We start from the raw sequence: 10,307 nt of genomic DNA on the forward strand, positions 1-10,307 counted from the left end.
TGTAAGTGGGAATCAAACGTAAAAATGTAATGATTTTATATTTTTTGGCTGGAGCTGGTGCAATTATTTGAGAACTTGTTATAGGGGTAAAAACTGATAGGTCGAACATATACAACATTAAAAAAAATAACATTTGTATATACGCGATACAAAAAAATTATATAAGAAAGTAAGAAAATATAAGCCGAAAGCTTATTTTATTAAAATCGAACTTCAATGTGACAATGTTTGTCAATCTCTGTGCATAATTCAATTCCTAGTCAAATCGCGATGTGAGGGTTTGAATATACCTAACGTTAGACAATAGCCGTAGCAATATGTGGGTTGTATGGTATTATACCTTTGCCTTATCAAATAAAAACATTAATAAAAAATAACAAATCATAATGTCAGTTTTCGCGCTTATATGATGCTACCTAGTGGTTACAACGCTGAACGCTAAACTTAAACAAATTTCGGCGTATAAATTGCATATCTAATTCGTTACTCGTAAGTATATTTTAGTAGGTGTTCATTTTAAACACAATTCTTAATGATCATCTTACAAAACAAGTAAATGTTTATGAGCTTTTCGTATAAGTAATTAGGTATCAAGGGTATAATTAAAGTAATAATGAAGTTTTGAATAACTGGAGGCTATAAACGTTTGAATAAAACTCCTAATATCAACACTCAAGAAAAGTTATTAACAAAAATGAACAATTGTGTTGTTCCAATTGGAAATGAGGATGAGAACAATGATGATACTATTGAGGGTAAAACTATCTTTTTTATTATTTAACAAAGTAACCAGTTATTATGGAGTAATTAAACAACAAATACATTATATTTTAGTAAGGCGAGGAACTAAAGAAAAAATTAAAACAGACAGCAGAGAAAATTCAACTAGTCGAAAAAAAATTAAGTTGAATATTAAAAATGAAACTGAAGAAAATGGGTAGGTTTAAAGTTGATAGCTGTAAGTTGAAAATTAATCAACATTTCATTTTCATACTTAATTTTTTTTAGTAAACCTAAGAGAAAGCTGCTTGAATTGGAAACAGATCCATCAATATTACAAAGACGGCAAAAACAAATAGATTATGGCAAAAATACTGTTGGTTATCATAGCTATTTACAGAAAGTTCCTATGTAAGTAAAAAGTGTCTCAAATGTTTAGTGAATTTATTTAACTGATAATTTATATCATTATCTTTAAGTTAAGTATACCAAATTCTTAATCCCTTATAGATTAATTGAAATAGTTATTCACTGTGCTGTGAATAGTTAATAGCTTGAAAATGTTTTATGGTTGTTTATTTGAAGAATAAAGATTGCTTTTCTTTTTACTCATTCATTATCGTCATCATTTTAATTTTATGGCTATAAATATGTTTGTAGAAGAAGTAAGGGAAGAAATGGTGAAATTTTTATTATTAAGTGGAAGTGTTTGTTTATTTAAACTTTCCACTTCATATATCAATTCTTACCTGACATCTGGTTAAACAGATTTCTAACGTTATTTATTTGAGAACTTATATTACCTTTTTAATTAAAAAAATTGTAATGTTAATTTAAAAAAAAAACAATAGGGCTTATTGTTTTTATAAGTTACTAACAACTTTCAGAGATAAGCGCACAAAAGAGGACCCAAAAACGCCTGACAAATATACAAAATATAGTAGAAGATCTTGGGATATGTTAATAAAAATGTGGAGAAAGAAATTACATCAGTATGATACAGAAGCTAACAAGGAGCCTACAATGGAATCTGATGAAGATTTAGATTCATAGTTATGTGTATTTAGAAAAAAATAAATAATAAATTACTATGCATTCTATCTATTTCTATGACAGTATATATTTACGCCCACGTAAACATCCTATTCTATAAGCTTTAGTAATTAATGAAAAAAAACAAATATCCTAGTGACATGGTTTTATTAAATAATGTTTTAAATAGTTGGCAATTCTATTCTGTTCAAAATGTCCTTTGCTTGTTTTAGAAGTGGGTTATTCTTTCCATCTAAGGCAAAGCTATGTAATTTCTCCATATATTCTTCTATGTTATTTTCCAAAGCACCAGTAGGACCACCTGGAATTTATGGTTTCTTTTATTCTGATTGCAATAATAAACTATAACATAATTATATACTAAATCCATAACATTAATTAGTATTGCCTTAAAACCTAAACACAACTTAGGTAAAATTGGGCATGAAATCAAGCATCAAATATAGTAATAATAGATGATTGAACAACCAATGAACAGTGAATGAACAACCTTGCAAAGGCAATACAACTGATTGTAAGGCTTGGCTCAAAGAAGACACAAGGGCTCGACGGTGTGCTACAAGAGCTGCTGTTCGTTCAGCTGCTGCTGCAGTTTCTGCCCGGAGTCTGGAAGTCGCCGCACTAACTTCTTCAGCGTGACGTTGCAAAATAGCATTCTAAAAATATATTTAACATGACTTCAAAATAACGTAATGAAAGAGTTATATATTTAGCTAATATGTTATATTAAAAAAAAAAACGAACATTAAACATTAATTTATTCCATCCAGCATTGAGATTTAAATAGTTAAATAAAGAATAATATAGTTACAATCAATAAATTTCTAAATAACATGTAATTGAAATAGTTAATATTAGTTATAATTCAACTATATAATAGGTAACTTAGTTGAAAGTTTACTAGTTACCTGCTTTTGATCTCTTATAAAAAATATGTGACTTTCCTTTGATCCTTTAGAAAAATCATGCTTACTAGAACTAGCAATATATGTTCAGCATTAATAAAAGTTATTTTTTTACTTATGTTTTTAAGTATTAGGTTCTACAACTGACCGAAAAGTGTTTCAATATTCGGTATTCGGCCCAATAGTAACCAAATGTTTGTTGCAACTGTTATGTAACTTGTTTTAATATCAGTAAACTATAACTTAAACAAATCCGGTCTATCTGCAATATATTAATCTAGTGGCTTCGTTGAACAGTGAACAGTTTTTACAGTACTTTTATAGCAATTCCTTTTACTTTGAAGATTAATAATTTGAATGTGGACCATAATATAAACGAGTAATGTATTTCTAACTTATATTACATGACTAGCTGGTTGGCATGGTTCGTGGATGCTTGCCTTTCACGCCGAAGGTTGTAGGTTCGATTCCCACCCAGGTAGGAATCTTCATCTGGTGGTAGGATGTTAAACATCCGCCTGGCTTGTTACCACCGTACGCATGGTGAAAAACTCATGAAGTGGCTTGCAGCCGCGTTTCGAGGTCAGCCAGCGTACAGCCAGAGCCCGAGCGAGTATTGCCGCGATGGGTGTTGGTCCAATGGAGACGGCTGTTGAACCAATGCCGGGGGAAACTGTATTGACCTGCCGGACAGGGAGACCCGAAGAAACGGCTGTTCCGCTGGCCGCCCTTGGCATAGTACAGGGGCCCGAGCGTGCCTAACCAGCTCGTGAAGCTGCCCCACCAGGCCACGCATAATCTCGGGGTGGACCGTCGTGCCGGTTGGTGACCGGTAGGTGGGGTCCCGGCGGCCACTTCCGGGGGGGGGGGGGGTTCGGGGGCCCTTCCGTCCGGCGGGTCAGTGTATTTTTCCTTTTGGCAACCACTTGGGGAAACACGCCTCCACACTTTGCCCATCCCTATCGTGGCAATACATCGCTCGCTTCACGTCTCTTTTCCATTTTATTTTTCCCAAATGGCGCAACAAAACAGAAATAACGGTCGTACAGCGGTGCACACCCCCACCATACCCTCGCTGTTTGAGGTCGAGTTCTCTAACATCCGTGGACTCCACACTAACCTCAACGCTGTCCACCACCATCTCGAGACAGCACGGCCAGCAATGTTGTTTCTCACGGAGACACAAATACTCCGTCCTGCCGATACCAGCTACCTTAATTATCCCGGCTACACGCTTGAAGAATCCTTCAAAGCGAAAGCCGGAGTATGCTTGTTCGTCAGGACGGATGTTTGTTGTCACCGACTGCGCTGCTTGGAGGACCCCTCCTTCTCCATGTTGGTGGTACGTGTGGACCTAGTTCGTCAGAGCCGAGTCTACGTGTGCCTCTACAGATCCCACAATGGTGACTTGGAGACAAGCCAATTATTTGACCATCTTAGTCGGGTGGCAGATGCTGCGCAAGAGCAATTTCCTAACGCGGAATTGGTGTTTTTGGGGGATTTTAATGCTCACCACGAATCATGGTTGAAATCCCTCAAAACTGACCATGCTGGAAGGACTGCTCATGCTTTTGCTCTCACACATGACTTGACCCAACTGGTTGATCAGCCCACCAGGATCCCAGACATTGATGGGCAAGCACTTTCTCTACTGGACCTTCTGCTGACTTCTCACCCGTTGGAATATTAGGTTGTGGTTCAGGCTCCTCTTGGCTCTTCGGATCACAGCCTTATTTCTACCAGAGTGCCACAGGCCAAGCTGCCGCCACTAGCGGTATGCAAACGTCGCGTTTGGCACTATAAGTCGGCGGATTGGGACGGTATGCGCGATTACTATGCGTCGGTCCCTTGGAAGGAACGTTGCTTCAGTGAGAATGACCCGACAGCTGGTGCCGCTGCTGTTGCTGACGAGATCATGTTGGGAATAGAATACTACATTCCTAGCTCAGATCTCGTCAGTAGGAGTACGCGTAACCGTTGGTTCACTCGTGAATGTGCCGATGCTGTATCATCTAAGCAGGCGGCATATCGCAAGTGGATCAACGGCTGCATTAGCGGGGCATCTAACATTGACTCACTGAAAGCAAACTATAACAAAAATTCCAAGTCCTGTAGAAAGGCATACACGAGAGCGGATGCACAGCGCATTGTACAGATTGGTCATGACCTTGTTTCGCATCCTAGCGGCTCCCGTAGCTTCTGGCGTCTGACCAAGTCTGTGCAAAACAATTTCTGCCAACCTTCGCTGCCACCGCTCAGAAATCCGGACAGATCGCTAGCTCACAGTCCGCAATAGCAAGCTGATCTCCTGGCTAAACTCTTTGCCGACAATTCCGTCATCGATGATTGTAGTGCGCTGCCACCTACAATACCTTCATGTGGCCATACGATGCCTGACATTAAAATCAGGCAACGTGATGTGCGTGCGGAGCTGCAATCACTTGATGTACGGAAAGCTAGCGGTCCCGATGGAATACCAGCCATAGTGCTGAAGAAGTGCGCAGCGGAGCTGTCTCCTGTGTTAACGCGCCTGTTCCAACTTTCTCTCTCTTCGGGATGTGTGCCGGAGGCTTGGAGAAGAGCTAATGTGCAAGCGGTTCCCAAAAAAGGGGATCGGTCTGACCCGGCAAATTATCGGCCAATAGCTATCACCTCAGTACTTTGTAAGGTGATGGAACGGATTTTAAACAACCAACTGATCTATTACCTAGAAGATCACTGTCTAATTAATGATCGTCAGTACGGGTTTCGACCAAAACGGTCCACAGGTGATCTTCTAGCGTACGTAACGCACCTCTGGGGTGAAGCTATCGACAAGCATGGAGAATCGTTGGCTGTCAGCCTCGATATCTCCAAGGCTTTCGACAGGGTCTGGCACAGAAGTCTTCTCTCCAAGCTGCCGGCATATGGTCTGCCTGCTCAGCTATGCACCTGGATTGCCAGCTTCCTACACAAGCGTAGCCTTCGTGTTTTAGTTGATGGTTGCGCTTCACAATTCTATGTAGTGAATGCTGGGGTCCCCCAGAGATCTGTGCTATCTCCCACACTCTTTCTTTTGCATATCAATGATATGCTCTCTCTTGGGAACAAACACTGATATGCAGACGATAGTACAGTGCATGGTGGATACCACGGACGAGCAGTGGCTGGGCGAGCGGAAATTGAGGAGGCGGAAGGATCTTGTCATTGAACTCGATAGGACGTTAGAGCTCATCGCCAAATGGGGCTCTGATAATCTTGTTGAGTTTAATGCCAAGAAAACACAGGTATGCGCTCTCACGGCGAAAAAGTCAACATTTTCCCCTCTTCCCTCCCTCTGTGGTACTCCGCTGGTGATGCAAAGCAAAATCACCATGCTGGGGATTGACGTTCGCTGCGACCTTAGTCCAAGGGATTACATCGAGGCTGTTATAAAAACAGCTTCACGGAAACTCGGAGTTCTGAACAAGGTGCGGCGCTTTTTCACGCCACAACAACTGTGCCTGCTGTACAAAACGCAGGTACGGTCTTGCGTGGAATATTGCTCGCACCTTTGGGATGTCTCCGCTAAGTACCTACTTGAGGCCTTGAACCGGTTGCAGCGACGTGCAGTACGCATTATTGGCGACGTAAAGGTCACAAACACCCTTGAACCATTACAATTGCGTCGTGAGATAGCAGCACTGAGCGCTTTCTATCGACTGTATCACGGCGAGTGCTCTGAGGAATTATTCTCTCTAATTCCTGCTTCCCCCTTCCTTCTTAAGTCCACGCGAGCTGGTTCTCGATGTCACCGCCTAACTGTGACATCAATTCCATCGCGCACAAAGAAATTTGGCAACTCCTTTCTTTGTCGCACTACCAAAAAATGGAATTCCTTACCAGCTCACGTGTTCCCCTCCTCTTACAACCCGGGTTCCTTCAAACGAGGCGTGAAGAGGCATCTTGCGGGCCGGCAAGGCGAAGGCGGCTAGTGCAGAACGTTTTTCCCGTCTGTACTGGCCGTCGTCGCGTTTGGACTCTACTACCACTTACCATCAGGTGAAGTAGAGTCATTTGCCCTCCCGGCGAATATAATATATATATAAAAGGACAAATATTTGTGTGCATGAACATGTCTGTTTGTCCTGAGTCTGGGTGAAAAATAGTATATGTAGTATATCAGTTGTCTTGTTTCCATAATACAAGCTTAATTTAGGATCAGATGGCCGTGTGTGAAAAATGTCCCAGAATATTATTATTGGAGCACGATTTTTTTCAAAAATTATTTGAAAAAAATGTGAGTACTATTCTTACTCTGACCTTATTTTGTAAAATGATTTTTATGGATTTATGATAAGCCGAGATGGCCCAGTGGTATAAACCGATAAAAGTAGGTTCAAACCGGGCAAGCACCACTAAATTTTCATGTGCTTTATTTGTGATTTTAATTTATCTCATGGTTTACCGTGAAGGAAAACATCGTGATGAAACCTGCATGTGTATAATTTCACTGAAATTCTGCCACATGCGTTCCACCAACCCGCACTGGAGTAGCGTAGTGGAATAAGCTCCAAACGTTCTTCTAAAAAGGGAGAGGAGGCCTTTAGCCCAGCAGTGGGACATTCACAGGCTGTTACGGTTACGTTACGGTTATGATAAGCTTAAAATTATAATATACTATGTAAGTATATATATTTAATTATGGAATACAATAAAGCATACTTGTGAATTTATTTATATATGAAATAAAATGCAATCTACTAATGTAGAGTATTTTTCACCTGCTGCTCATAATCCGAATTAGCTTTTCTTAATTGGCGAAGTTCTGTTTCTCTTAATTTGTTATGATGTAAAAATTGATCTGTAAATATAGGAATATCCGTATCACCGGGTATTTCTTCTCCCTGTGAATTGCAAAGGTAAAATTAAAAATTATTTAGTGGATCGATAAGATTACAAAACAAAACAGAAATATACATACTGAAGCAGGTGTTATACAAGGTCTCGGTCGAGGTGGTGTTTGTTGCCTTGGTACAGAGGTTACTGGGCCAGTTGCTACATTACCAACAATATTTTGTTCTGGTGTTTGTCTTCCTGGACCTCAATAAAAAAAGGGTATAAGATTTATCATATTTACTGAATATGCATATTCTTTTAATAAGTATTGAACAGGCTTCTTGAGGTTACAGTCAACAAAGTCTTCGAAGGGATTGTGTTAGATAGAGTTGTTCAACGGGCACATAGATTTTAATACTGAATTAATCTATATTAATATTTAGAAGTTTACCTGTATTATTTAAATTATTATCACTATTTGTATTTGGTTTCATTTTTTTAGCAGTTGTATTGGAGTCTTTTTGTTCCATTTGATGTTTTCTAAATTCTTTGTAAGCATCAGTTTTCTTATATTCAGCCCATTCTTTTATATACCTATTTAAAAGTGAGAATATTTATAATACTGTTAATGTATTGAAATTTACTTGTTTGTCGATAAAATTTTACCGTTCCTTATCCTGGTCAGCTGCATCAAGGTATTGTTGTTTTTCTTCAGATGGAAGCTTACTCCACTCACTGGCCAACTGTCTAGTTAATTCAGCAAAACCTAACTCTGGTTGCTCAGCACGTAATTGATCACGTCTTTCATTCAGAAACCGTACATAGCCTTAAACATAAAAAATGTTGTCTTTAATTTGATCATAACACCATTATATTCTATTTTATTAGTAAATAAAAATAAAAAAAAACTTTTAAAAAGGAAGCAACATAGTTCTTAATTTATTGGTGAAAAAAAAGTTGGTGACAATTATTAATAATATAATATATGTGAAATAACCATAATAAATGTGAACAGTATTTGTATATACATAAAAATTTTCAATGCATTAGCAACCACCAATCTTTGCTAATGATATTATTATAACATATATTCTACTTAATGTGGAGTTCAACTTATTTAATGTTTATGTAGATTTAATTTGAAATATGTACCTGACATTTTCATTATCACTATAAGTATTTGGATAAAATGTACAATTGAGCAATTTTTTAAATTTATTAGAGATACAAATTCATCTTTAAATATTTTTTAACAATTACCGGTAAGAGGTTGTCGCGGCGCAGTTACATCGCGAGGAATCTTTGGCTTTCGCTTTTTCGGTTTTTTTGGTGATGGTTTTTGGACATCTTTCGAGTTTACAGGTTGAATGCCAATATCGTTATCGTTTCCATTACTTGTTGCAATCAACGCTGAATTGGGATCCTGTTCTACATTTAAAGGTTTTGGTAACTCTTCAAGTTTAACAGATTGTTGTTCTGCTGGCAGCTGTGCGGCGTCCACCTCCATGGTAAATCTTAAGAAAAAAATATGTTTTGTCACTATTTAAAAGTTTAAGTTCAATAATTTTATTCAGTAAAGTAAACGCTACAATGTTTGGTCTGTGGTTTGAGTTAAAATGTCGTATTTAAACGAATAATCGATATAAATATGTTAAAATGATAGTTATAAGCCGACAGACAAAGAAAGCTTTCTGAAAAGAGAATAATAGATAGAGGTTATATTATATTACGAAGTTTTAGCTTTCTAAAATGTAACAAGAATCAGATTACTAGTAAGTACAAATTGAAGACTGAACTGAAATATGTCTCAAATCAGGACGTTTTTACTTCAAGGTATCCGTAATCCGTATCAATCAAGGCGACAAGTGTGACAGCTGACAATAATTAATAATATTGCCCTTCTGTGTATACAGACACTAACAACGGACGCCAATTAAATAAAACATTCAAGGGATCTTATACCACATAAAGTACCGAAAATTATTTGTGTATTTATAATTAAAGACAAAAATACGTATTTCTGTTCTGAGTTCAAACGTAGATTCTAAAATGCGAATACGTCATCATAAAGTGGAAATTAATTAAAAAATATATATGTTTTTATTTCTATCATTATTTTTTCCACTGTACTTGATTGCCATTATCTATTGTTTTATGAAAATATATATGTAATAATTAGAAAGCATAAAATTTCATAATACCTAGCAGGTTTAAAATCAAATATTTCAATTTCTTAATAAATATTTCATATTCTGTAGTCATATTAGCTTACTTACAGAAATATAGGTATACTAAGCATTCAGACATTGAAAATTTTGGGGAAAACTTGTAAATCCGCACTTGAGGTCATCACCGCTCATAGACATCGACACTGTAAAAAATATTAACCATCCCTTATCTTCATCACCAATATCTATATCTATCTATCATACTAAAGGGCATACGGCCCTTTAGTATGATAGACGTTATTATTATGTACTAAGATACTATGTCCCTTGCACATGTACTCATGATTGACTTGGCCTCCTAATGTTCAAATTAATATATACATTGCATATATTTTACAAATTTAATTCTTAGCTTGTTGAACTGTAGATACAACTGTGTTTCTTTAAACAGTATAATAAATATATAGACTTTCTTATTTACTTTTGTGTTAAACGAAGAAGTTACTTTTATGTAATGGAAATGGCATAGTACCTATCTACTACTTTATGCGAAGGGGAAAAGCTCTGTACCCTGTAAAGCTAACTCCGGGCTCCAGATTGCTAAATTTTAAACTTGGTGCCATTTTAACCTACCTGTATAATATCAATAATTTTACGAAAATTG

The 10,307-nt window shown here is 37.4% G+C and overlaps 2 protein-coding genes across 6 annotated transcripts; one reads left to right on the plus strand and one right to left on the minus strand.

Moving 5' to 3' along the window:
• Positions 1–340: 340 nt before the first annotated feature.
• On the plus strand, positions 341–1,815 carry LOC126773577 (histone RNA hairpin-binding protein). Of its 2 annotated transcripts, none has more exons than XM_050494539.1 (5): positions 341–489; positions 588–755; positions 835–937; positions 1,009–1,131; positions 1,608–1,815. In XM_050494539.1, the coding sequence occupies exons 2-5, from the start codon at positions 695–697 to the stop codon at positions 1,771–1,773; spliced, it is 453 nt and encodes a 150-aa protein (XP_050350496.1). In that variant the 5' UTR covers positions 341–489; positions 588–694; the 3' UTR covers positions 1,774–1,815. The 2 variants fall into 2 exon arrangements, with proteins under 2 accessions (XP_050350496.1, XP_050350495.1); XM_050494538.1 differs by having other exon boundaries at positions 374–489; positions 581–755.
• Positions 1,816–1,905: 90 nt separating this feature from the next.
• On the minus strand, positions 1,906–9,341 carry LOC126773567 (high mobility group protein 20A). 4 transcript variants are annotated; one of them, XM_050494523.1, is made up of 8 exons: positions 9,272–9,341; positions 8,736–8,989; positions 8,142–8,301; positions 7,927–8,069; positions 7,621–7,739; positions 7,421–7,543; positions 2,264–2,429; positions 1,906–2,074 (listed from the first exon to the last, which is right to left on the minus strand). In XM_050494523.1, exons 2-8 carry the CDS (start codon positions 8,980–8,982, stop codon positions 1,935–1,937), a joined length of 1,098 nt encoding a protein of 365 aa, XP_050350480.1. In that variant the 5' UTR covers positions 8,983–8,989; positions 9,272–9,341; the 3' UTR covers positions 1,906–1,934. The 4 variants fall into 4 exon arrangements, with proteins under 4 accessions (XP_050350480.1, XP_050350479.1, XP_050350481.1 ...); XM_050494522.1 differs by having other exon boundaries at positions 9,246–9,334; XM_050494524.1 differs by lacking the exon at positions 9,272–9,341 and having other exon boundaries at positions 7,621–7,733; positions 8,736–9,234.
• Positions 9,342–10,307: the final 966 nt, after the last annotated feature.

This window comes from Nymphalis io, chromosome 15, assembly GCF_905147045.1.
Source record: "Nymphalis io chromosome 15, ilAglIoxx1.1, whole genome shotgun sequence".
Classification (NCBI taxonomy): domain Eukaryota; kingdom Metazoa; phylum Arthropoda; class Insecta; order Lepidoptera; family Nymphalidae; genus Nymphalis; species Nymphalis io.

Coding starts and splice junctions, on each gene's coding strand:
- LOC126773567 (XM_050494523.1), bottom strand. CDS start 8,982: ATGGAGGTGGACGCCGCACAGCTGCCAGCAGAACAACAATCTGTTAAA. Junction 8,302..8,735: donor GCCGCGACAACCTCTTACCG/GTAATTGTTAAA, acceptor TTTATGTTTAAG/GCTATGTACGGTTTCTGAAT. Junction 2,075..2,263: donor AGTTGTATTGCCTTTGCAAG/GTTGTTCATTCA, acceptor CATAAATTCCAG/GTGGTCCTACTGGTGCTTTG.
- LOC126773577 (XM_050494539.1), top strand. CDS start 695: ATGAACAATTGTGTTGTTCCAATTGGAAATGAGGATGAGAACAATGAT. Junction 756..834: donor CAATGATGATACTATTGAGG/GTAAAACTATCT, acceptor ATTATATTTTAG/TAAGGCGAGGAACTAAAGAA. Junction 1,132..1,607: donor TATTTACAGAAAGTTCCTAT/GTAAGTAAAAAG, acceptor AACAACTTTCAG/AGATAAGCGCACAAAAGAGG.